Raw genomic sequence first — 11,686 nt, 5'->3', positions numbered from 1 at the left:
ATGGAAGCAAGCCAAGCTTGGTGTGGACCCGCGACATCTTCTACGATGAAGGATATTGCTGCTGTTGCAGCGAGTCATCTGAGTTCATTTGCACAGTTACTGCCCGGTGATGACAGTGACACCAATAAGAATAGTAGCAACAATAAGGACAACAGTGAAAGTAAAAACTCATTGACTGTGTCAGCAGCAAATGCGATTAAAAGAGAAATTGACACAAGTTTAGGTAAGACTGCAAAACTGCAGAAAAAAGCAATTTTCATAAGGTACACTGATTTATTTTATAGGTCTTCATAAAAAAAAATATAGACGCAGCTATCTGAGAAAATATAACTTTTATCATATTATATATTCAAATTTTCCTTTCGAATATTTTTTTTTCAGTATTCCTGATATTTCCGATTTTTTAAAATGAATAGCAAGATTATTCACTGATTAGAAAATCTAAAGTTCCAAATTTTTTTTTTTGGAAGGTTTTTTTTTCAGAAACAAATGGTACGCGCCGTCAATCTGTTGTGGTAGAGCCAAGCTCAGTGGTTCCGAATGATGGCGTGCCAGAAACGAAATTCGATGCTTCAAATTTTTCGTCTTTATTACCAAATCTTGTCCAAACTTCTGGTATTATTTTGTATTCAAATGCTTTGGAAAGTATATTTTACTCAAAGTCTCTGTAATACGGATTTATTTCGTCTGTAAAGAATACTCTAACCTTCCCAGTGAATTTTTAATATCAGTCAGCAATTAATTCTGTTTGAGCACTTTATCGCAAACTTGTATTACTCAATGCAAAAGAAAAAGTTGTAATTGTCAACTAAAACGGCTTAAGAATTATCATATTCTTTTAGCTTTTCAAAAATGTCGTTTCTCCTTTAGTCATATTACTAAGTTATGTAACAATTTGAAACTGTTTGCTTCATCATGCAATCATCAGTTTATCACTTAGCTAACCATCTCCAGAATTATCAACAGCAGTTTCATGCCATCATTATCCGGAATGGATGAGTCAGTCCGGCGTCAGCCTGTATCCCAGCTGTTCGACAGCAGCAGCAGCGGCAGCTCTTGCCACACCACAATATTACTATGCCGGAGTGCCGTCGCAGGCCTATCTAATGCAGCAGTCACTGAGTACCGAACTGATGCCGTCAACTGCTATACAAACATATAATACTGCCGCCACTGCTACAACACATTTATCCAGGTTCTGTAATGCAGGCTTTCATTATTTAGTTTAATTTGTCCAGAAAGATCTCAAAAAATTGATCAAATTAATTGTGATTTCTTGGCGTAAACAAAATTTGAAGTTAGATCTAAAAGCATTATCAAAAGTGACTCATAATATAGCGTTAATCACTCACTGTAAGCTACGGTTCGCTTTTTGTGTGAAACTTGTTGGTTTGGTGCTTAAATGAAACTTCTCTTAAATCTTTTCAACATTTTAATAATTTTGGACTTCTTGATTAATTCCAGCAGTTATGATCCTTTTCGAATGAATACTAATTATGATTCGCTTTCTTCCTATCAATTACAGCAGCGAACCGGTGTGGATGGAAATCTTTGTGTTTTTCCTTCTCAAACAGTATATGTTCAATTTTCCTAAGTTTGAAATACCTTAGAAAAAACAATATGTCTTCAACTTTTTCGAGAAAACATTTGATTTTGCAAAGAAACGAAATGAAATGATATTCTGTTTAAAAAGCATGCTTCCAGCGACTTCGAAAAAAAATTTGAATTATTAGTTTCTTCCATTCTCAATCTGCACAAATATCGTATCATTCAAGAAAATTTTATTCAGATAGACAATAAAAAAAGAATCAAATAATTCTAGTTAAACGGAACTATCGCACATTCTGCGATACAATCAGCACAATGTCAACAATGTGGCATTTATACTTCGGATATTGCATGCAGTGGTACTTCAGTAATCTGCGCCAAATGCGCATCCGATCTCATGATACATTACAGTACTAATCGATCAGAAATGTCACAAGTATGTCTTCAAGCATTATTTTAGGAGGGAAACGAATTGCAATCTGTAATTCACAAAAAATTTTCCAAATACTGATAAAATCAAATAAGCAATTAAAGCAACTTTCAAATAATTCAAATTCAATTTAGAATACGCTGAAGATTATGGCAAGTGAGTTGAAGTAAATTTTCAAAATGTTGTCTATGAATTAATAATTCTGTCCAAATTACAAAGAAATGAAAACCAATGTGTTATTGTGTTGTTACCAGAATTAATTTATAAAAAGTTGAATAGAAATGACTCATCGTGGGTGATTAAGTTTAAACAAATTAAGGAAAAGTCTGAAAAAATATCCAAGAGAAGAAATGGTAGAAAATTTTCCTTAAATTAAAACCACTGAAATTCTGCCTTGTAGCACATTGTTTCATATTCGCCATTTTTGAACACTTCTTGCGGAATTGCTGACAACAGCGAACAAGCATTAGTTAATGGACAACAGCAATCCACTCGAAGCAGTTCTTCTGGCGCCCGAAGTCGACAACAGCAGAGAAAAAATCAAGTAATAACAAATTAGTTTTGAAACTTTTACCAGCTGCATACATGAATTTACAAAGTTAGAAAGTAGGGAAGCACGACAAATTTTTTATTTTCTAGTTTTCCCTGATTTATTTGAGTTTTTTTTTTTTTGATGACCAATACATTAAGATATTCATTCATTTTTTAAAAACTACAGAGGCACAAACTTTTTTCCAACTTAAATCATTTCGAAAAATTTTTTGAAATATTTTTGTAAATTTTCCATTTTTCATTGATAAAATTTCAGCCTCAGAATAATTCCCAACGAAGACAAGGCCTGGTTTGTGCAAACTGTCGGGGAACCAACACAACCTTATGGAGAAGGGATGCTGATGGACATCCGGTATGCAAGTGCGTCTTTAATCAAATTTGTTATGCATATGATAACTTTTGTTTGTATATAATAACGTTTGTGTTGTCGCAAAATTCTATGTATATAACTTTTGTCTTAGGAATAAAATCGCAGTGCTGGAATTGTAACTCATTTGGAGGCAATTTATTCTGAGGAATGATCAGAAGCTTTATCATCTAGTTACTTAACTATTTTCTTGCTTAGTGCTTGCGGATTATATTACAAACTTCATCAAGTACAACGTCCAATATCAATGAAAAAAGAAGGAACTCTGCAAACGCGGAAGCGAAAACAAAAGTCGGAAGGCAATGGAATTTTGAGACAACCTGCAGCATCGAAAAAGTTAGGCAATCATCATAACCGAGCTAGCCGTACCTACGAAAGTTCTCAGTCCGGTAGGTTCCGCTTAAGAAATATCAAATCTTGGGATGTCAAAAACATCAATTTTCTGGAAACAGTTCTTTCTCTACTGAATGGAAAGTTCTGATACCACTAAAATTTCAGCAAGTAGTTCCTTCGGTTCGGCTGTTGAAACAGTTAATGATCTGGTCCATCCTTACAATGTTATTTCATCGGTCGGTTCAGTGAATGATGATCAGCTGTTTGCATGGAATACTGGAACTCAATATGATACATCTCAAGACATTTCTCTTCCAGGTATTTTTTTCAATATCATTTAACAACTAGTATCAAAGCTCACTTATTGTCTCTCTCGTATTTATTTCCATTTTTTTGGATGGTGCATTCGAATTATACTGTAATTTGGTCTACAGGCTTGAATGCTGGTAATGTTTTGACCCAAGCATTATTCTCAACCAGTCATTACGACACAACATCAGAGACAGAGATAATTACAACTGTTGGTATACCAACTGAGGTTCTTTACTTACAAATTCATACTTTAATATCCATTTTGATTCAGAAACTTCGTTTTCGTCATCATATTGACAAATTAATTTAAAGAAAAATGCAAATTAAATAATGAAATTCTGTAAGTGATGAAAGCTTAATGTTAAGGTAATTCGGAGAAGTGAGGAAGAAGAAACAACAGCTGCGGTGCATTCACTGCAAGCACTCAAGGAGGAATGCATGGAATCAAACGTTTTAGATGAGAAGAAATTCAATTAGCTGACTACCTAGCTGTTCTGAAATCTACAAGAAAAATTAGTGATGAAGTAATATAGCTAGGTAATTTGGAATTGAAAGACATATGTTTTGCATATTCTGAATTAATAACAAATAGGCATCCGCACTTTTCGCAAAAAAATGAGAAAAAAAAAATTAAGTGAAATATTAAGGGAAAATGAATATTAAAAAGCGAAAATTTTATGAATTTGTCTCTTCGTGACTTTAATAAATTTCACTTGTAATTCTTTTAACTGTTATTACTGTTCGAATTTTGATACTCATTCCTTTACCTAGTTAAGTGATAAAGTGCTAATACAGAAATTGTTTTTTTTTCTGATTTATTTCTTTCATAATTTCAGTGATATTATAAATATTTAGTTGTTTTTTTCTCAGTTATTCTGGAATCATAAATTTAAAATGATATGTGATTCCCTTAATTGATTATATGGGATTTCAAAGATCTAATAAATCAAAGAAAAGTTTGGCCCAGTTGCCAATTTGTTAATAATTATTTATTATAAAATGATATTTGATTTCCTTAATTGAGCACGCAACACTCATACATGATTGCTTGTCTAATTCGTTTAAATTTGGGTCAAAAACCAGTAATTTTATCAAATCATTGAATTAAACATTACTATTTTCTTGTTTTGCTATGCTTATCAATCTGCTTTATTTGACAGCTGTTTTTTTCTGGTTTATTTGCTTTCATAATTTCAGTGACATTACAAATATGTAGTTATTTTTTTCTCAGTTATACTGGAATCATAAATTTTGTGCCTATTCGCTGAATATTTTTACTTTCAACTTTCAACTGCAGTATCATACTCATATTCATAACATATATCTCATTAATGAAAATCAAAAAGCTGTTATCAGATTTTCTTGCAAACATGGTTGTAAGAAAAATTGTCTGACCAAAATTTTTAATCACACCGATTAAATTCGAAATCTCAATTCTAACCAACTGAATTGGTTCAATTGAAGTGTTCTAGGCACTTTTGAGGAAATGAAAGGTTTAATTTGAAGTTCAAAACTTGCCACCTTTACATCAGGATACGAAACCGTCAGCCAAATCAATATTTCTTGCTTTTTTGTTTGATGACATATTGACATATTGGATTTTTTCATTGTATCTTAAACTTTACTGTACAGTCTGATTTCTCAAATTCTTGTTAAATTTTGATTTACTTTAGGATTAATAAAAAAAAAAAAAAAAAAATAAAAAAAAAAAAAAAAACTCTTGACAGTTGAGAACCTGAAACTATTCAAGACTTTGCAAAAAACTCCTGCTGCATCTATTTCTCTGTCATCTAGATTCTGATCAACTCAAAATTTTATCTGCCGATACGCAATGATCTATCTGAATTTTTTTGTATGTACCACTAAGATAAAGCGAATCGTTCAGCTTTTAGAATATTCTTAATATTCCTGAAAGCAGTTACTGTTCCAATTTTTTTTGCAAATTGTTTCAATGTTATTCCGTTAAGCCTGTTATACTCTTGAATGTTTTTCCGGATATTTGTTAACACACTAAATGCTTTGCCTCGGCTGAATTGCCGCTTTTTTACGAGCTTTGGATTTTGGTATGAAATCTTATTATTTATAATCTTTTGGTTCTACTCATTTTAGTTCGGTTTTCTCTTGATTTCGTGATATCGCTTAATTCGACCATTTCAATTGCAGTTATATTCAAATTTATGCTCAAGATTCTTCTCAGTTCACATCCTGAAATTTTAAATTCAAATTCTTATTTTACTTTCCAAAATCTTTCACGTTGATGCTTCCACTCGGAAACTAATTTTAATTTTGAGATAATTGTGCCGCACAAATAGTCGGCTTGTATTATTTTGCTGCATTCACTGATAAGGCCAGCGATTCCTTACGTTCGGGACACATTTATCATTTATTGTCAGTTGTTGTTTATTTCTATTCCATTCTTTATTGTTCTTTCAGTAAAAATTGACTTTCAGATCTTAGTTCTTGTAGTTATAAGGATTGCATGCTGGTTATGTAGTTATAAGGATTTAAAGAAAGTCTTTTATAAGAAGGATTTCGTATGTTGCTAACCTTAACTCATTTACACTATTTTCAATTTCTAAATAATCAGCATTGGAAAAACCCGAATCGAATATTTAGGGCGATCTTTCGCTATTCATTGTGAGCAGCAAAAGAAAAACGTTTCGATGTTTCTCTATTTTTCTGTTTAATTCTTACGATATCGGCTAATGACTGGCACAGTTAACAAGAAATCTGTCATCATCAAGTTCCCTGCTAATGACTCTTCATCTTGTTGTCAGCATGTGTATGTGTGTGTGATATGGTATTAGTAGAAAACGCCAAATTTATTAGTTACAAAGTTATTTTGGAGATAAAGATGGATAACTGGTTATTTTACTATAAGAAAAAGTGATTAACATAGAGCGAAACTTTGTTATTATCAATGCATATATAAGTAAATAATATATGCGGTTTGTATCCGCTTAAATGTTAAATGTTAGATTGTATATAGTTAAACATATATTGCAAAGTAATCAACAAAATATCGTAAAGAATAATTTCAAGGACAGATGATATTGTGGCGTATTAGTGAAACACGCCTTTATTTAAAGTACCCGATGATCGACCAACTCCATATTCTGCAATTCAGTGTATTTTATTGAAAAATAATTTTAAAAAAGTAATTGAGTGGATATAAAGGAACTAATATCATAGTGATTTCATGCAGATAAGTATACTAATAGAACAAATTACACAAGCAAAGTGAGTTCAAATTCTATCCCTCGTTTATTATCTTATCTCTAGCAGGCTGAAGCAGATTTGCTTGGTTGCTAATGGGAACCCTCCGAAATAGGTATGTCGGATTTTGTTTGCCATTTTCATTTTGAGTTCTGTGTTTAACTGATTTAACCGGTGTTTTGGCCCACTGAAGTCTTAAAATATGCATTTAATAATAGTAAAACCGATTGAAAATTTAAAAAACTATAAACTGGCCAAGTTTGTAGTTTGCACTTTTGCAGGTGTCATTACTGTTGTGCACAGCGTTGCTTTCAAACAAGGATTTCAAGTTGGATACAACTCCTGAAACATACGATCAACTCTGATGTTTTCATGAATCGCTTTGCTTATTCATATTGACTGCAATATAATTTATATTTTGCTCATTTTTCACATTGTGCAGCAAACTGCTTTTTGGAGTAAAATCAATGCCAATCCATATTTTGAAACTAGTAGTTTTGTGCTCTTTGCCCTCCATTTCGTCCTTCGCTAATTATTTCAAAGGTTTTTAGTTACAAATTTTTGAAAATTTGTTTATGTAAATGCCAAATTACTTCAGTCTTTTGAAGATAAAGACTGGATTGATTTTCTTCCAAAGAAGATCAATTATAATAACTTTAATTGAGCCTCATAATGTTCTGAATTCTTTTTTTTTTTTTTTTGGAGAGAATGGTATACGATAAACCTTTTGTTGGCATTTCGGTCTCTTCAATTTTCGGCCTCGAAGTTTTTATAGGAATACTAGATACCTATAAAGAGAAATAGTTAGCAATCATCTATTTTCATCCACTGTTTGTTTTTGTTTTTGTTTTTTTCATCTAAAGGTGCGATATGATTCAAATACAACCCAAACTTTTAAGTTTCAGAAAGATGGTTTTTAAAAGAATTGAAAACTACTTCATTATTCCTATTGAATGCTTCTAGCCTATCCGAGATTTTCCCGACATCATCCGTTTTTTTTGTTGAATTTTCCAATGATTCCTCTTTTGTCGGGTTATCCTGAAACATCCAAGTATTTATTATATGGAATAAAAAATATACTGAAATTTGCACTAAATGAGGTACGAATAATAAGATAAATCCTTTCCAGAGAAATGATGATGAATATATGGCCAGAAAAGAGAAATGCCTTGCTGCTCTCAGATATCGTCATCTTGTCACCTCATTAGCTCTCGCGGCACATCAATTGTGCAGCTGTCCCCATCGCTTCTATTGTCAAATGTAATGGTGCGTATTGTACCCATGAAGAAATATTCGCTTCTCCAAAATCTTTAGATGTTTTAGGATAACAGATGCGGCTTTCTAGAAAGAAGCACATTGCAGCACTTTCATCAGTAAAGCTTACCTTCAAACTGCTATCAGCATTATCTGAAGAGTCATTTGTCCAAGTTGCAAATGCATCCTTATTGTGACTGATCAATTCGAAATCACTGGTTTGTTTTGCCAATGAGGTATACTGAGCGCCATTTGATATCATGTTATCTGGCGACAAGACGGCCCATGGACTATCATTCCTTTCTTTGGCCAAAATATTGTTAACAGTGTTGTCACTATTATTATCACTGTATTTTACATCACCTTCGTTGTCATTATTAATGCTATTGATAACGTTATTGTAAGCAAAGCTGCCATTAAAATCATTGCAGTCATAAGGCATGAAGTTGCATCTTCGTTTGTCAATCTCTAGTTGTGATTTATGGATTTCTGGAGTAATGTCATCCTGTAATTCTTCTCGGACACTGTGTGTTTTATTCGCTGGTTCTATCCGATGGTCAGAAAGGAGCGGTATTTCCCGAGAGCTCTCTTTCCCGCAAAGGCCATCCCAATTTTCTGACCCCAGAATGGCATTTTCTCTAAGTTCTTTGGTCGTATTTTCATTATGTTCACCTAGAGAAATCCTCTTTTTTGGTTTCATCGGATAAACATCACCGAGTACCGAATAATCCTGAAAACCTTTCGAAAGGCAGAAAATAAAATGGGGTGCTCAAAGTTCTTAAACTTAGTAAAAAAATTTAGAAGATGAGAACTTCAATAAGAAAAAGCTTTTCAAGTCTTTTATTAGATTAATAACTCGAACTTTCCAAAATAATAATGGGTAAATAGGAAGCTTACATGTTTATTGAATGGACTGGTTGCATCAACTGTAGCATTAGATATGGTTCCTAAATTATCCTCCTGAATTACATCATTTGTAGTTTGCAATTCATCTGGAACTACTACTTATCATTTTTTAAAGAAACTACAAAGTTTACGAGCATATTTTAAATAAATAATTACTAAAAGTTTTTAAGCATGAATTGGAGTTTAAACAAAATGCCAAAAAAGGAAGAGATTGCTATCAGGATTAGAGGAATGATTTTGTTTAGATCAATATCAGCTTTAGAACAACAGGTCAAAAAGCGTTTGTACTAAATTGACTATACCATATAATAAAATGTTGAAAATTAAAATTTTAACTTCTTGTCGAATAAATTAAAATCTAAAGCACTTATTTTACAATATTTCATATTTCTTTGAACCTTTTCCATAGGAAAGATGTTCTGTAGCTATCGCTTCTTCATCCATGCCTCACAAAATACTTCGCGGTAAATATTCCTGCAAATCTTCATTTCTGTTTCTAGCAGTTATCAGATGGAAATGAGCGGTGATAACTCAATATTAAGAGCAGGACAGCAATTACTTTGATGAAACAGTTTGCCTTACTTATCCAAACTATATAGCCGTAGTTCTATAGTATTAGTATGGTCCTAAACAATTTTCATATATATTATAACAGAGAATAAATTATTAAAGGCCGAAATAGGCATATCTTTGGGAATTCCATTATTCATTTCCACTATATCTCAGCTTAATTTGGTTTGGCTTACTAATGACAAATATCATTCATAGTAATATAGATACATCATTTAAGAAAATTGTTTGTGTACAATATTTTCTGCTATTTTTATCATCCAGCTTTGGTTGATTTCATTTCAATGAAATTTCAATCTTAGTGATAGATTTATAGTGTTTCAACTAAATGAATGATGAAGGAAGACGATAAATTCCATAAATTGTAGGAAAATGAATCACATTCTCTCTTTTCAAAAGTTTTTCATTATTAGCAAATAAGTGGGACCACAAATTTGTCAAATAAGTGAATGGCAATTCAAACTTTTTATTCTGTCGAAGAATTATTCATATCAGAAGTAAAAAAATATGAACAAAAAAATTATTCTTTCGGTAAGTAACTTAGTGAGACTATACACACATATGGTTACAATTTTCGATCTTTTTCCCACAGATATAAGAACGATCAAACAATAATAATTTCCGCGTCTGAATTGGAAATGAAGCGCAGAAAAATGCAGAAAATACTTGAAATCGAAAAAGAGAAGATATTCTGCAACGTTTGAACGAAGCATAATAGAGTCTGTCAAACGAATCGAAAATTAGGAGTGGGTCATTCTTATTCATTCAAAGATTTCTATTTGTTAACAAAGTCCTAGATTATTTAGCTTCATGCTAATGCCATGAGAGATGAGAATTTCAGTGGTAGACAAAGAAATTGGATAATAGTAAATGAGGTACGGACAGTGTGGGTCATGTGTGTGATATAATATATATATTTGCCAGATGATCATAGAGATGAATGATCAATGATTGTCACCGCGCTAATCAATCTATCAAAGGTATTCACCATGACGCAGATCGGTTGACGCAGGGTAAATAGGTTTTTTTTGGCGTCGCTGTCCACTATGACACTAATGATTCACCGAAGAAAGAATTGTAGATCTTAAGAAGACTTAAATTTTTGCAAAGTTTTTTTCAAAAATTTCACGAAAGTTTTCGTCTCGATGATTTATGTCGAGAGCAAAATTCATTCAATATCATTTGTTCTAGTGACAGAATAAATTGAGTACTGTCCACCAAAAGATTCAAAACATGCTCAGTGTGAACTGAAACGATATTCTCTATGACCTCATTTTTTTTCCTCAACAACAGCCTATCGTTTCAGTAAGCCGACCTAGCAACATAGTCTCATTGAAATGGAATAGTGTGATAGAAAGGGAAAACTGAAGTCTTTTTGTACTAAATTAAATAAAGAAAATTAGATCAAGAGATAAATGTATCACACCAATGTTGAGAAGAACAACTTATTAAGGATTGGGACTGTCATTGAATTTCATTAACTGATGGAAGCAGAGCAAAGTGATAGAAGTTAAAATAAGTTGTATGTACACAAAGTGCTCAGTACAGATGTGCATGAATGACAAATGACATCAACCTCACAATATGAGAGAAGTCATCACAATGAATGATTGTTGGTCAAAGACAGGAAGGAAAACGATAGTTATAACCGTAAAAGATGGAAGGAACGCACTTGTAATATTTGTCCTATATTCTTCCTCTACAAACAATAAACAAAAACAATATGCAGTGAATATCACGTTGTAAATTTATTATAAAAATGACTGGGAAGAAATGTGTCACCATGCTATTTTTAATGAGATGTAACAACAAGTACTTCAAGGATAGTATAATAACCTTTGACCGAACAGAGTATCCACTGCTATACTAACATGTGTATATTAAAGCATGCAGCATCTGTTTAAATGAAATAATCCAAAAAAACTACGTCAAACTTGGCTAACATTTCTATCTCAAGATTGTTTCTTGATCACTCTTGCAACACGCAAAATGGTGCACTGAATAAAGTGCACTACTATTCCATAGCTATTATGAAAACATGGAATCAAACTAGAATAACTATTATGACTATTACGCACATAATTTTGAAAATTAATCCTTAATATATTGTAATCACTTCTAATTCAGTTGGCTGACTGGTGTATAAGGGAGAAATTTATAATATAAGAGAAAATTTGATAACGACGTTTAGCTATCTG

The 11,686-nt window shown here is 32.3% G+C and overlaps 2 protein-coding genes across 2 annotated transcripts; one reads left to right on the top strand and one right to left on the bottom strand.

Annotated features, from left to right (window-relative positions):
* On the top strand, window positions 1-4,019 carry Bm2533 (Uncharacterized protein; the record flags this gene model as incomplete). The annotated part of the gene is made up of 11 exons (XM_043075437.1): window positions 1-223; window positions 484-615; window positions 955-1,195; window positions 1,465-1,573; window positions 1,823-1,984; window positions 2,379-2,522; window positions 2,787-2,890; window positions 3,096-3,286; window positions 3,396-3,548; window positions 3,665-3,768; window positions 3,909-4,019. 11 exons carry the CDS (start codon window positions 1-3, stop codon window positions 4,017-4,019), a joined length of 1,674 nt encoding a protein of 557 aa, XP_042931371.1.
* Window positions 4,020-6,621: 2,602 nt separating this feature from the next.
* Bm10310 (Uncharacterized protein) lies at window positions 6,622-9,362 on the bottom strand (the record flags this gene model as incomplete). Its single annotated transcript, XM_001898268.2, has 7 exons — window positions 6,622-6,658; window positions 7,010-7,100; window positions 7,483-7,546; window positions 7,695-7,796; window positions 8,143-8,742; window positions 8,910-9,004; window positions 9,317-9,362. 7 exons carry the CDS (start codon window positions 9,360-9,362, stop codon window positions 6,622-6,624), a joined length of 1,035 nt encoding a protein of 344 aa, XP_001898303.2.
* Between the last annotated feature and the right edge of the window lie 2,324 nt (window positions 9,363-11,686).

Source organism: Brugia malayi (assembly GCF_000002995.4).
Source record: "Brugia malayi strain FR3 genome assembly, contig: Bm_v4_ChrX_scaffold_001, whole genome shotgun sequence".
In the NCBI taxonomy this organism is placed as follows: Eukaryota; Metazoa; Nematoda; class Chromadorea; order Rhabditida; family Onchocercidae; genus Brugia; species Brugia malayi.
Note: the sequence above shows the minus strand (reverse complement) of the source record. Positions and strands in the feature narration are given on the sequence as shown.